At 34.0% G+C, this 16,600-nt stretch overlaps 1 protein-coding gene across 1 annotated transcript in view; it reads right to left on the bottom strand.

The window, feature by feature from the left end:
* The window catches only part of EYS (eyes shut homolog), a 1,667,443-nt gene that overhangs the window by 1,284,905 nt on the left and 365,938 nt on the right, over positions 1-16,600 (bottom strand). The window contains exon 11 of the mRNA XM_060030409.1: positions 14,430-14,529. Coding sequence (XP_059886392.1) covers positions 14,430-14,529 — 100 coding nt within the window. The remainder of the gene's footprint in view (positions 1-14,429; positions 14,530-16,600) is intronic.

Below are 16,600 nucleotides of genomic sequence, written 5' to 3'. Positions count from 1 at the left end.
CAGTGCATTTTTTCTAATCCCTTTATTCAGTATTATGCTTCTTCTTTCATGAACCAACGTCCTACTGCTATTGTCATTGCATTCCTTGTGCAATTAACAACCTTCCTATATTTTTATTGAGTGTAGCCTTTACCTTCTTGCTTCATTAAAACCATCTCCACTGTAGTTATGCCATACTGCTTCCAGCCCTCTTCAGGGCAGCAATTTTGTGTACACCACTGAAACTTCAAGATCAAGAAGCGGGGCTGAATTCCACTTATCATTCACTGGCACACACAAAAAAGTAAATTTCCCTAATTCCTGGTTAATCCAACTCTCTTATTCTCTCTACTTCAGCTGCTCAGCACTGATGGAGGAAGATCACACATATCTGAAGACTGATGCCAGCATAAATTTATGATCTCTACTTTTGACTGAACTTCAAGACTGCCTAAGTTTTCACAAATGAAGACTTTATTTTATTTTTTTGAGAAAAGAGGCAGAACCCAGTAGGATCAGCACCAGTACAATGATAAATTTATTCCTTTAAACAGCAAACCATGGGAGTGGCAAAAATGCAATTGGCCCAGATACATTAGGGATGGGAGCTCTGCCACCTTTGATTGTCTCTCTCTTTAGCTCTCCCCCATTATCTTTCTGCTTCTCCCCTTCTTCAAATTCTTATCTTTCTTCAAACCTCTTCCCCCAATTTGAGAAACTTTCTGCCAATTTTTGTGGATTACATTTCACATTTTCAATGCCAAACATAGTCTGAGCAGCATTTTCGCAAAGTCCCCTACCTAAATTCTAAGAATGGTCCCTGATTCTGGTTTAGGGAAGATGAAAACTCTAGTCAAAATAGCAGCTCCTGTAGAACAATATGATTACAAGGATCATTTTTCAATGAAAGTCAATGTATCAGCATGCAGGAAAATAGGTATTCAATTAAATGTGAAGTATTTTACACTCTCCTTGAATTCTCAATTATATTACTGTTCCCGTCACTCACAGAAAACAACCACACTTCTGAATTCCAGAGAAAATGGATGTCATCAGATGATAACTCCCCCAGATTTCTACCATAATCTCTACTCTGAAAAATATCTCCATCTGTTCTCTCCATTTGGTTAATTTATTATTTAATGATAGATCCGTCCCTCTTCCTGTCTAAAGCTAATGTTGCCACTAGATTTCTAGATCTTTGTCCTACCACACTGCCCTCTCTCTGTTGATTATTCTCTTTTTCCTAAAGATTTTTTCTTTACACTTGTATTAAGATCATCCCATGAGTACACAAAGCTTACTAAGTGTGATTGGATCCTGGCAGGAATGAGATTGCCCACTCGAAATAATACATTTGAAGCTATTTTAATAGAAGACTATTTACAAATGGGTGGCAGGTATACGAAAAACCAAAGGACACAGTAGAATCTTTTCTGCCAGTCAGCCTGAGGGGTTGAGTGGATTGTACTTGAACCCAAGCCAGGGAGGCTCTGTGGAGACTGAGGCTTGGGAGCGATGTGATGTGGTCGGTGAAGGGGCACAACAGCTCATGGGAACCCACAAATGATGTGAGGGAATCAACATCGGTGTCCTGCTCCTTTCCTCTTACTTTACAGGGGATCTCATTTGCCAAACTCGAATGAAAGCAAGAGAAATATACATAATATGGTTTAACTTCCTGGACACAGAGTAGATCTGGAAAGAAAACAGGAGATATCCATACAATTAAAATCTCAGAGAAAAAAAAAATGTTTCCTTTGTCTCACACTCCTCCCCTTTAGACTTATATATAGCTCCTTCCCCCTGACCTGGCAGACATTCCCAGGGAGTAATCTCATCTTGCTTCCTCCACTTTCTCATTTCATCTATATACCCTCCCCTGCCCAACTCCAACATCACCAACAACACTAAACTCCACTGAAACTTTTCTTATGAAAGTCTTCAATGCTTCTCTAGTAATACTTTTTTTCTGGGCAATTTTCACACAAAATCGTACTGGACTGTCCAACAATATTTGACACTTTCTTACCATTTCTTCTTACTGACACTCTCTCTTCTCTTCCTTTACCTTCTGCTTCTCATGGTATATTTCCTTGTCTATCCATCCCTACATTTTTGATTTTCCTCAGTGCCTGTCTTTCCTTTGTCATTCTTTCCTTTGTCACTTCCTAAATAATGTCTTAGAAACTACGGCCCTCCAGAACTCTCCTCTCTGCTTCAGGCACACAGATTAGGATGATTCAAGGGAAACTTCTACTTTAATAGTTTAAAGTCTTGCACACTCAGTATGTCCGAAGCACTGCTGCTTTTTGTCTTCATTAAACACACGGCTTCTACTCCTGTGGCCCCAGAGCAATAACTCCCTTATCCACCCTGGGTATCTGAGCATGATTTTTTTCTCTTCCTTGTTTTACACTTCTGAACATCATAAAAGCCGAGCCTGTTTGGGTTGTTACCTAAATATCTTCTAAAATCATCCAGTTACTTCAAACGTAGTTTTCATTTCTACACTGTAGACAACAGCTTGATTATTGCAAGCACTTAACATTTTTCTCTATTCCATATGTAACCCTTCTATAAAAGAAAAAGAAGAAATACAGTATAGGATGACTTCTCAAAATGTACATTTGATTAAATCTCCCAGATTTAATGAAACTGCATTGTCCCAAATATTCCTGAGATGGCATTTCTGATTTTGACTGTACCTAATACTCCAACCTCATTGCTCTCAGGGTAACTTTTGGCTTCACTGAACATCTTTGAGCACTTTGAATTCCCATGCTTTCTTTCTCTGGTCACTCTATGTTACTTTATTTGAATTTTCTTCCTGAAACATTCATAGTATTAAGATATGCATGACAGTTTATGAATCATCAACATGTAGTTCTTTCAATTTGAAGGGAAAAGTCCATTTTCCACATGCTGGAAATGAATTTGTCAACTCATGTGGATAGATTTGATCAATCTGAAAAGCATATATAGTGAAAAGGTGAAAGGATTGAGGACAGGGTGCTGAATAACACCAAAAATTAAGTGTGAGTAATATCCTGAAATCCAAAGAAGGGAATAATTTTAAAAAATAACAGTATCATGACTTTCCAATTTTGCAAAGACTTCAAATTATTATAAATATGTGCAAACCATTCTTTATCTGTAATTTTCAACTTAGTCATAATTTTCCCTAGTTGTTAGAGAGTCAAAGGTGTGTTGGTAATTTAATCCTAGGAATTACCAATTTCCTGTTGGTAATTCAAATCAAAAGTGATTAGTATAAAATGTAGGTTATATTGAAGCCTGTCTCTGAATCTGACAAGCTTGCCATTCTATCATTGCATGTGTTAGGTTACCAAGATGGGATGAATTCTACAATGTCTTATCAGTTGAACTCCATAGCACTTTGAATATAATATGTCCATACTTATAGTTAGTGGCAACATTTTTTCACTTGGTATGCTATTTTACAGAAGATGTAGTCAAGTGTAATTGCCCATACAAATTAAATAGTATATAGGTTATAAAGAAAAAGGATAGGGAGTGTCAAACTGATAAATAATAGTTCTGATCCATTAATAAGAAATACAATTGAAATCATATAATTAAATAAATATTTGACCAAGTTATGAAATACCACTGAATTCTAAAAACAGAAAAATAAATTAATAAATGAAGCCAAAAGAATCAATTCTCTTTATAACTAGTACCCATCCTCAACTCAGGTTCCCTTTATTCTTGCTGTCTAAATGGTCTCAGCATCTAAGTATTTATATCAAACTAAACATTATGATGTCATCACCAAGAAGGTGTCTGATACCGATTGTCAAACCAATATGTACTTCATTTTCTTGTTTTAATTGAATCTACACAGAACAAATGGGAGACAAGATCATCAACATCAACTATTTTTTTCAAACTTGTGATTTTACTTTATATTCCTCTCCCCATGGCAGGATACACAAGATTGTTTCAATGGGCATTTTCAGTTGGGTTTTCTCTAAGAAAATCTCTGCTTGTTTCCTCTGGGCCTCTCAGTTCTGATAGTCTCTATTTTCTAAGTTTAAAAAATAATAGTAAAAGGAATTTTGAAAAATAAAGCTAAGTTTCAGAAAACCATTGGCCTTTCTTTGGATCCCAGGGTGTACTTTTTATTTTTGGTTTAATGACATCAACGTTTTACAGAGCTGTAAAAATAATGTAAAATTTTGCACTTCTTTGGAACTTAAAATTGTATCACAATTTATTAATGTTTTGAAGTATCTGAAAATTATCTTGAAGTTAATTTTGATCTTTTAATATTCCATTGAAATAATGAACTGTAATTTACCGACCCACACATATTATTGAATCTGGAGGTTGATTTTGATTATTGGTGCATTTAATGGTATAGCAAAACCACCTTGTTGATTCAGCTTTTATTCTTCTGTTGAAATTTGGGTACAAATTTTAAATTATTTTTATGGTGCTTGATATGTTCCTTTAATTTTTTTGGGGGAGGGGAGGAACATCAACTATTAAATGTATATTATTTTCTATTGGATTATTATTATGAACTCAGTACTTTATAGTTCATCCCACTTATCTGACCCCTCCAAAATAATACTCATATTATTACTTTCATTAAAAGAATTAAAGCAAATTGACTTTTTGTTAGTATGGTCAAATTGTCTGTAGTTGCCTTTAAGAAATCTTCAGAACATTAGAGATTGTTGCTTGTATAGCCCTGCTGAAATATGTTGTCCTCCAGGAATGTTTAGTCTTGCTGTGGATTTTTTACTTTACAAGCACTTAAAAATATGTACTTAAATCTACTTTCTAATTACAAGTTCCCATCATAAAATGTCCTATCCACAAAACAGCATTATTACTCTGACTTTCAACACACTAAAGCATTTTTGTTGGGCTGAGTTTTCATTCTTTTTTTTTTTTTACTTTCTTTTGCAAACATGGTTAATGGCTGATTACCATTTCTGCTTTTTTTATCTTAATTACTACATATTTAGGGACAGGTGTCATTAAAGCTTTAGCAGACAAGACATTTGCTCAGACAATATTTCTATTCCACTTACTCATACCTAGCCTTATTAAAATGGCATTCTTATTAGTTTAAGCACTTACTTACTTGAGAACCAAACAAGAATTTACATCAAAGCCCTGTTTTCTTTGTGTTAGATTTTGGAAACTTTTATATTCTAGAAAAGAAAGGGTAACAACTTATTTCTCACCACTAATACGTGATGGATACAGAAAGACTATTGCTTTAAGAATGATATATGCAACATTATTTTCTTGTAGAATTCCTACACTTAATGAAATTCAATATGCAAATGGATCATTTTAAGAATTATAAAATTATCAATAGTTTAGTTTCCAGTAAATAATACACTTAAAATTTTGGATTTATCAGTCATAATTTTCTAGAGAATCACATTAACTTAGTGTCACTAAATGTTCAATGTAGGCAATTTGAGAGTTATGACCATCTTCATCTACTAAGAAAACACTTCAAATTGTGAAATAGGCTTTGCCTCTTTAAGTGCTTCACAAGCTAATTCTACCAGAAGCAGCAATTTCATTATATGTAGTCATCTTCACAACTTTCCTTTACTTCCATCATATTTCATGGACATTAGTTTTAGAATTTAAAACTGCTGATTGGACAAGAGCTGCCTTACTATTTAGCAATGATTATGGCTTTTAAACAAAGAGTAATAACTAGCATTTGTAAAACATGACCACATGAACAATTGCATTTAATTCTGGAGGGAAGATGAACAAGTGTACTTAGCTCCAGATGTGTGTGCGTATGTGTGTGTAATGATAATTTTCTTTTATATTTCATATGTAAAAGGAAAATTTACACATCGAGGCACGATTTATCCCTATTTATTTCACACATGGAAACATAAAAAATGCCCACTTAATATACATTTTGCATAGCAAGATAAATTACTATCACTGCATTGTTTGGAAGTGTTGGGCACAGAAGGCTCAGTAGAGGGCACTGGGGAGCACTGATTGGCCATGACAGTAGACTAGTGAAGGACAGTAGTGATCATTGGGGATGACTGATTTATATCTTTGTGCTTTAATTAAAATAGAAAATTGTGCTTTCCAAACTTGTAAAACATGTATGTAGTCTATATCCTCCTCTGTTAAATGAAAAGCATTAGGTTCTCTTCAGGAAAATCATAAGAATTACCTCTATGGGAAGGTGAAAACCCATTGGTATTTATTAAAGTTGTCTGTTCATTGCTGAAGAAAAATTCAGTTCAGAGTAAACAGAAAACAAAATAATAAAGGTCTTTACTTCAGAAGGAAATTCATTTTTTAATATTTATTTTTTAGGTTCAGTTTTTAAGGCTAGAACTTGCCAGGGAGCCTAGATTAAATCAAAACTAACAACTTATTAACCAGCAGATGAACCCCTCATGGAAGAAGGATTATATAGAGGAATTTATTTTCCCTATTTATTGTGCTTTGTAAAAAACAAAACAAACAAACAAACAAATTCTACAGATTTCAAAAGAGATATACAATATTAAACATTATGAGTGAAAGCTATACTATTTGTGGAGGATCTGTAATTATAATGCTAGAAAATAACACACATAAAAGCACTTCATTATTCAGCTCTCCAGAGTAACTATATAAAGATTTTTCTAATTCTTTTCCATTGTCCCCATAAATGGACTATATAATCACAATTGACCTTTTGGATAAATTCCTTTTTCTAAGTGTGTGTTTTAATAAGTTATGACTAACAATGAAATATAACCTCTCTAAAGGGCAAAATGTTTGAACTAGGGTATTATCTTAAAATAAACTATACCTTACAAATTCACATATATGGTAAACAGTAACTATACATATTTTTTAGATTTAAAAAAAATCTTATACATTTATAAATTCACATTTATATGTATTATTTTTTCTGGCATAAATTTGACTCAGGATGGAATAATTATAATATTAATTTAGTACAGTGGAGGAGAATTATATATTTCCTATAAAAAGAAAGACCTTGTACATTACTTTAACAAAATATATGTTACCACAGGTAAAGAACCAATAGATGAAACGTGGACTATACAACAGAAAGCCAGAACACATAGCTTACAAGATAGGTTATTTGAGTATTTTTCTATACCAAGTGTCAGCAAACATTTTCTGAAAGATCCAGATAATTAATAATTTAGGTTTTGCAGTTAAATGCAGTCTAAATCCTGCCTGAAACAGCCAATAACAGTACACAAAAGGATGTGAGTGGTGGTCATGAGATGTACAAACAGGGAGGGGTTCGAACATCCCCCATGGGACAGTTTGTTAACTGGGTCTAGTCAATACACAAAATTAACCTTACTGAATTATTGACTCAACTAAATATTTACTAAACTTAATCTCACTATTTTAATGTTTTTGCTGGTTTTTTTTTGTGTGTATGCTCTTTTCATTTCTTTTTGAAATAGATTGTGCAATTGCTAACAGACTTAGAACAATCAGAGAATAATTACTAAATTTTAAAAAAAATTACAAAAATTTCACATAGAAACTGAATTTATAACTACATTACACACAGTTTTTGAAAAATATTTTTATCCATGGGATTTTTAAAAATTAATTTTGATGATATTTTCAAGGACTACTTTATGTTAATTAAAGGAGTAATTCTTAGAGTAAAGGATGTTAGTGCTATAAAGGAGAAACCCTTTTTAATTTTAGTGGCCTAACACAAAACAAACTTTTCTGTTTCTTTGTTGTTTTTTCACTCAGAGCATGGGAATGTTCTTGGCCCATGGATATCTTTCTACATGAGAATTTATTTAGGGACCTATGGTCTTCTGGCTCTTCTCTCTAGTTTTTCAGATATCTCATTTCCAACAAGAATGAAGAAAAAGAAAGGGAATGAAGGGCACTGCTTTGTTCATTGCAGCATTATTTACAACAGCCAAGCCATGGAAATGACCTAAATGTCCACTGACAGAGGAATGGATAAAGAAGATGTGGTACATATACACTATGGAATATTACTCAGCTATAAAAAGAATGAAATAATGCCATTTGCAGCAACATGCATGACCCTAAAGATTATCATGCTAAGTGAAGTAAGTCAGACAGGGAAAGACAAATATCATATGATATTACTTGTGGAATCTAAAATATGATACATATGAATATATTTATGAAACAAGAACAGGCTCACAGATATAGAGAACAGACTTATGGTTGCCAAGAGTGATGGGGTAGGGGAGGGAAAGGTTAGGAATTTGGAATTAAAAGATACAAACTATTATATAGAGAATGGATAAAGAGTAAGGTCCTACTGTATAGCACAGGGAACTATATTCAGTATCCTGTGATAAACCATAATGGAAAAGTATATGAAAAGGAATATATATATGATTGAGTCACTTGCTATACAGCAGAAATTAAATGCAATATTGTAAATCAACTCTACTTCAATAAACTTTTTTAAAAAGGGAGTGAAAGATTTATAGGATATTTTTATGGATCAGACTGCAAGATAAAAACTTCCATTTTCTATTGTTCAGAACTCATTCACATGATCTCATGTATATGCAGGATAATTAAGTTTGTGCCACAAAAGGAAAGTAAGAGCCAAGCAGACAGATTCTGATACAAGTTTCCTAGCTGACAGATGTATAAAAATATAAAATGATTTAGAAATTATCAAAATTATGTTTTTATATAGCATAATATATTTCTAGTATAAATTTTACCACATTACATGATTATAAGAAAAATATTATATACATTATTAGGCATATTTGTTTTATAATAGTTTAACTTTGTTTTTGCTTTTTTTGTTTTGTCCTGTTATATTTATGGCTTTTTATGAAAGCTCATTAAACATTTTAATGTGTTCTACAAATGTAAGTCACTGACATTAATTGGAAAATTATTTTCTTTTCTTTTCTTCAGTATAATTAGTGAATTAAAATACTTAGTACAGGCAGACCTCTGAGATATTGTGAGTTTGGTTCCAGACCACCACAATAAGTGTAAATCACAATAAAGCATGTTCACACAAATTTTTCTGGTTTCCCAATGCACATAAAAGTTATGTTTATGTGATACTGTAGACTATTAATTGTGCAATAGCATTATGTCTAAAAAAGTACATGCATACCTTAATTAAAATATACTTTATTTCTAAAAAATTCAAACCATCATCTGAGCATTTAACAGGTTATAATCTTTCTGCTGGTGGAGGGTCTTGCCTCAATGCTGATGGCTGCTGACTGATCAGGGTGGTGGCTGCTGAAGGTTGGGGTGGCTGCAGCAATTTCTTAAAACAGGATCATGAAGTTAACCGCATCAACTGACTTTCTTTTCTGAGCGATTTCTCTGTAGTATATAATTCTGTTTGATAGCAGTTTACCCACAGTAGAACTTCTTTCAAAACTGGAGTCAAATCTCTCAAAACTTGCTACTATTCTTATCAACTAGGTTTACATAATATTCTAAATCTTTTGTTGTCTTCGACAATCTTCACCGTGTCTTCAGCAGGAGTAGATTCCATCTCAAGAAAAGTTTTTTATTTTGTTTTTTATTTTTATTTTTTTTTTGCTCATCCATAAGAAGCAACTCCTCATCTATTCAAGTTTTACCATGAGATTGCAGCAATTCAGTCACATCTTCAGGCTCCACATCTTGTAATTCTAGTTCTCTTGCTGTTTCCACTGCACCTACATTTCCTTCCTCCACTGAAGTCTTGATCCCTTCAAAGTCATCCAGGAGGGTTGGAATTGACATCTTCCAAACTCCTATTAATGTTAATGTTTTGACCTCTTCCCATGAATCATGAATGTTCTCAGTGACATCTAGAGTGGTGAATTCTTTGTTCAATTAACTTTTTTCAATTAGGTTTTCAATTAACTCTGCCAAGACCCATCAGAGGGATCACTACCTATGGCAACTATAGCCTTACAAAAATGTATGCCTTAAATCATGAGACCGGAAAGTCAAAATGACTCCTTGATCCATGGGCTACAGAATGGATGTTGTGTAAGCAGGCATGAAAACCATTCATCCCACTGTCCATTTCCATCAGAGCTCTTGGGTGACCAGGTGCACTGGCAATGAACAGTGATATTTTGAAAGAAATCTTTTTTTTTCCTGAGCAGTAGTCCTTAACAGTGAGCTTAAAATATTCAGTAAACCATGTTGTAAACAGATGTACTGTCATGCAAACTTTGTTGTTCCATTTACAGAGCACAGACAGAAGAGATTTAGCATAATTCTCAAGGGCCCTAGGATTTTCAGAATGGTGAATGAGCATTGGCTTCCAGTTAAGTCACAAACTACGTTAACCCCTAACAACAGTATCAGCCTGTCCTTTGAAGCTTTGAAACCAGGCACTGACTTCTCCTCTCTAGCTATGAATGTCCTAGATGACATCTTCCAAAAGAAGGCTGTTTTGACAAAATTGAAAACATGTTGTTTGGGGTAGCCACCCTCATGAATTATCTTAGCTAAATCTTCTGGATAACTTGCTGCTGCTTCTACATCAGCACTTGCCGCTTCACCTTGCACTTTTATGTTATGGAGATAACTTCTCTCCTTTGACCACATGAACTAACCTCTGCTAGCTTCAAGCTTTCTTTCTATATCTTCCCACCTCTCTCAGCCTTCACAAAATAGAAGAGAGTTAATAAGACCTTGTTCTGGATTAGACTTTGGCTTAAGAGAATGTTGTGGCTGGTTTGATCTTATATCCAGACTACTAAAACTTTCTCCATATCAGCAATAAGGCTGTTTCAATTTCTTATCATTTGTGTGTTCACCGGAGTAGCACATTTAACTTCCTTCAAGAACTTTTCCATTGCATCCACAACTTGGATTTTTGGTGTAAGAGGCCTAGCTTTCAGCCTTTCTCAGTTTTCAACATGCTTTCCTCACTAAGGTTAATTATTTCTAGCTTTTGATTTAAAGGAAGAGATACATGACTCTTCCTTTCACTTGAACACTTAGAGGTTATTAATTGGCCTAATTTCAATATTGTTGTGTCTCAGGGTATAGGGAGGCCTGAGGAGAGGAAGAGAAACTAGGGAATGGCTAGTCAGTGAAATAGTCAGAACACACACAATATTTACTGATTAAGTTCACCTTCTTATATTTGTGCAATTCTTGGAGCCCCAAAACAATGATAATAGTAACATCAGAGATCACTAATCACAGCTCATCATAAAAAATATAACAACAATGAAAACCTTAAAATATTTCCAGAATTACCAAATTGTGACACAGAGTCACAAAGTGAACAAATGCTGTTAGAAAAATGGTGCCAATAGACTTGCTTAGGGATGACACAAACCTTCATTTTGGGAAAAATGCAATATTTGTGAATAGCAATAAAACAAGATATGACTGTAGTCATTTCTATAATAGTCACAGATATTAATCAAAATAAAATTGTGTATATAAAATGTTAAACCATTTAGGATTACCTAAAATGACTATATTTTACATATTTTCTGTTTTCTTCAAGTGTAAATTATTTTGAATTAGAAATCTTTTATTTGTAATCATTCGTTTCTTCATTAAACATCTTTATTTTAGAATAGTTTTAGATTTACTTAAACGTCACAAAGATAGTGAAGAGAAACTAGACACTGCAACCAGTTTCCTCTACTATAAACATCTTGTGCTATTATGTTATGTTTTTCACAACTAATGAACTGATATTGATACATAATTTTTAATTAAATCCCATATTTGATCTGGATTTCCTTAGTTTTGACCTAATGCCATTTTCCTTTCCAGGATCCAATCCAGAATACCTCACTACTTTCAGTCATCATGTCTCCTGAGAGTTCCTCAGACTTTCCTTGTTTTTGACACCTTAACAGTTGTAAGGAGTATTAACCAGGAATTTTGTAGAGTGTCCCTCAATTGGGACTTGTCTGATGGTTTTCTCATGGTTAGACTGGGGCAATATGATTTCAAGCTGAAGATCATAAAGATAAAGTGACATTCTCATTACCTCATATTGAAAGTTTTGCTATTAACATGACTTATCACTGTTGGTATTAACTTTGATCACTTGGCTTAGGCAGTTTTTGTCAGATTTCTGCTCTGAAAAGTTACTCTCCCCCTACACCCCATTTCCATACTGTACCCTATGGAAGGTAGTCACTAGTTACAGCACAAACTTAAGGGGTGGGAAGTTATGTTCAACCTCCTTGAGTGCAAAGTATCTGTCCAAATTATTTGGAATAATTCTGTATAGAAGATGTGTCTATTATTCCTATTTATTCACTTATATATTCTATCATTTACTTTTATCAGTGTGGACTCATGAGTATTTATTTTATAATTTGGATAATAAACCAATACTCCTGTATTTTGCTGCTCAAATGATTCTGGTCATTAAGAGCATCTTCAGTTGGCTCCTGTGTTCCTTTGAGATACTCTCATGGTTTTGTTTTCTGAGTACTTCATTGCTTTCTAGTATTATAAAATTCTCCACGCCCATTTGTACATTCTGTGTCATAGTCCCAGAATCAGCTAGATCTCTAAGGAGATCTGGTTCCTTTCACTGAGAATGACATAAGAAACAAATATTTAAGCACTGGGAAAACTTTGTTATTTTTAAAATAAAATCTAAGTATTTTATTGATTGGGGTTGTTTAGACTATTCTCTATGCATCTTTAAAGATATATAAATAAATATGTATTCAATTCTACTACCCAAACATTATAAAATATTACCTACTGTATAGATTTTACATATATATGTTAGAAAATTATTTAAAATTACAATTAAATACTTGAAGAATGTTAATTTCCAGCAGGCAATGTGGTATTTATATGATTTATCTCATTTAATTCACATTCAAATCAACGAGGTAAGTATTTTTAATCTCCGTTTAACAAATAAGAACACTGTAATTTAGTGAGTTTAAATATATACTAAATATTTGAAGTTAGTCAAGCAATCATATATTTGATTAATGATTACAGAAGATACTCTCTAAGAAAATTAGGTACAACATATAAGAATATCTCAGTTGATAATATAAAGTTGAGCAGCATGGTGGTTAATTGTATGTTAACTTGACTGGGCCATAGGCTGCCCAGATTAAATATTTTTTCTGGTGTGTCTGTAAGGGTGCTCCCTGATGAGATTAGCATTTGAATCAGTGGACCCAGTAAAGTAGATTATCCTCCCATCTACTGAGTGAGCATTATTCAATCTGCTGAGGGTCTGAGTAAAACAAAAAATGAAGGAAGGGAAAATGTGTTCCTTTTCTGCCTGCCTGCTTGAGCTGGGACATTGGTTTTCTCCTGCACTTGGACTGGGATTCACGCCACTGGCCCCCCTGATTCTCAGGGCTTCAAATTAGACTGGAATTTCACCACCACTTTCCTGGGTCTCAGCTCGCAGACAGACAGCAGATCATGGCACTATATCTTATCATGGAGATTCATTATGAGGAACTGGCCCACACAGTAATGAAGGATGAAAGCTGTTATGATCATGTCTGTCTGAGTAAGTATATAGTTATAGATATATAGATATAACTCCCATTGTTTCTGTTTCTCTGGAGAACCCTGAATGACACAGTTTTTAAATTCCATGGCATAGAAAACTATACTAAAGTTCAAGGAAGTATCCAGTGATTGACTTTCTGTATACTAGTTTGCACAAAAATTTATCAAAACATATATTTTAGGGCTTCCCTGGTGGCGCAGTGGTTGAGAGTCTGCCTGCAGATGCAGGGGACACGGGTTTGTGCCCTGGTCCGGGAAGATCCCACATGCCGTGGAGCGGCTGAGCCCGTGAGCCATTGGCCTCTGAGTCTACGCGTCCGGAGCCTGTGCTCCACAACAGGAGAGGCCACAACAATGAGAGGCCTGCGTACCACAAAAAACCAAACCAAAACAAAACAAAAACATATATTTTACAGGGCAAACCATACATTTTACTTTTGAAAAAAAATATAACTCCTTGGCTGAAGCTAAAAAAGTATCATCAAAGTTGAAACAAAATTAAAAGTATCAGTTAATGGCTTACTCTATGTTAAGCACAATATAGCTATATTCAAAAATCAGATAAATGGTTACTTTAGAAAGAAAGAAAAAGCAAACCTTGACAATTTCATGAGAAATTGAATAATAGGAACAATATTTCAAATATAACATGATAGCCTGCTTATATTCTTCCTTATTATTTTACCATTTGCTTGTAAGATGGTCTTTCTAATAGAAAACTAAGAAACTTGACTGTTTTAGTGGGTATATAAACAAAGCTCATTTCACTCTCATTTCTGCCTAAGGGATAATTGGTTGGTCACTTTAGAAGCTGACTTTAAGGAAATGAAGGCCCCATAATGTTGTTGGGAGACTGAAATGAGATCAGACAAGAGACATAAATGCTCTTTAAAGTTAATTATGTTTGCTTTTTCTTCTCTCTCAGTGGTCATTACCTTTAAATGGAGCCACGCATTGACAGGAATGATTACCAGCATGGTCAATGCAGGTAGCTCCATTCTTGCGGGGATGTGAAGCACACTCATCTACATCTATCTATTTCATATCTTGTACCTTTGAAAAAAGTTAACAGATTTTAAGTTTCAATAAGTCAAACAGGTGCCAGGTTATAATTCTTAAATTTGCTCAAGCATTTTAACCCTAAAGGGGATGATGTTTGAGATGAAATTCATCAGATAAGAATGCCACATATATTAGTGTCAGGGCTCACCTTACTACAGACTGCAACAACTTCTCTTGGAATTACTAAATGCAGACTAATTGCTGAGTTGGTGGATAAAGACTGCTTAGATGTGAACTAATTTATCTTCTGATTTGGAGTCTAGAGGTAGAATAGATGTTTCAGGTTATTGAAATGCAAATCAAATGTTAAGCTAAAGGAAATTTAAAGAGGAACAAAAAGGAAGTACTAGTGAATCAATAACATCCTGACATACGTCCCCCAGGGTGAAATGCTCTTTATAAAGGCACAGTTTTCAAATGGTACTTACCAATAAAACCAGTGGGACAGATGCATTTGAATTTATCCATGAATTCTGTAGATGTAGTGTTCTGGAGGCAAGGTGATGAATCACATTTTTTTCTATTAATTTTATAAAGCAGGACTATATGGAAAGAAAGGAAAACAGAAATGTCCAGTCACTATATAGCCCTAATATTTCCTTTTAACTATTCTGCAGTGCAGATTTCCCATTAGTGCTCCACCTACAACTGTGTTGCTAAAACTAACTTTTCATATTATATCACTTGCATTGTTTGTCAGTTTGCAGAGAGTTAAAAAATGTAGCCTAAACTGACACTGAATTGATTATTGACTTCTGACAACTAATTTTTTGCCAATATTTAACAAAAATAGAAAAAAAAGACATTCACACATAACACATTGTACTTATAAATTAGATGAGTGGTAATCTTCCTAATATTATTAAATATTTTTTCTCTAATATAGTGAAATGAATCTGGGTTGGAGAAAAATTACTGTTACATATATCTAAATAGGAAAGAGCATGAGTAATTAAATAGAAAATCTATTTGCATTACTATTTTCACTGACAAAATAAAATATTAAGTGACAATATGACATTAGAACATCAAGTTAAAGTGAAGAAAAGGTGAACACTAACACTAAAAATGAATTTAAATCCACTGATTAATAGTTAACATGAGGGCTTCCCTGGTGGTGCAGTGGTTGAGAGTCTGCCTGCCAATGAAAGGGACATGGGTTCGTGCCCCGGTGCGGGAAGATCCCACATGCCGCGGAGCGGCCCGTGAGCCATGGCTGCTGAGCCTGCGCGTCCGGAGCCTGTGCTCCACAACGGGAGAGGCCACAACAGTGAGAGGCCCGCGTACCGCAAAAAAAAAAAAAAAAAAAAAAAAAAAGAATAATAAATGAAAACTTTGTTTATACCTTAAAAATATTTATTTGGTAATTTGCCTTATGCATCAACTTTGTGAAAAAAATATGTCACATTTAAAAACCTGGGTTTGTTCTTTGTAGTCAAGGATATACTAAAATTCATCTCTCCAGAAGACCTTGCTATCTGTCATGTAATTTTAAATCTTCTCAAGTTTTTGTTCATGATAAATAGTACATTAAGTTTATATAAGTGGCCACATATTTCCTGAAGATTATTATTCTTAAGAAGGTTAACCACATAAAACCAGTCTCTTAGGTTTAATAGGAAAAAAAAAAAAAAACACTGTTGGATTCATGGTTTTCAAAACAAATATGACTTTCTCATTGCCTAAAAGTTATGCAGTACTTTTATTTCTCAATCATTCTCATAGGAGTAGTATTAGGAACAGTTCGTGAGAGTTAGATATTGAGCAACATTTTAACTTGTAATGATGGCAGTTAGATGGTATGTGCTTGCATATAAGGAAAGTATTAAGAGTTCTGCTACTTTTTCCAATCTTGGAAAGTAAAAGTCTGTCTATTATTAGCATTTCCTCCTAATGTAAAACACACACACAGACACACACACACACAACTACATAAATATTTTAACACATCACAGTTCATCAAAATAAGTGATATACTGTATTGACAAGGACTCCTGTAAGAGTTACCATGTTACTATGGTAACAGAATGGGTGTGGTGTAAAA

The sequence above is a fragment of the Delphinus delphis genome, chromosome 14 (genome assembly GCF_949987515.2).
Source record: "Delphinus delphis chromosome 14, mDelDel1.2, whole genome shotgun sequence".
In the NCBI taxonomy this organism is placed as follows: Eukaryota; Metazoa; Chordata; class Mammalia; order Artiodactyla; family Delphinidae; genus Delphinus; species Delphinus delphis.
This window is presented reverse-complemented; position numbering and strand designations above follow the sequence as displayed.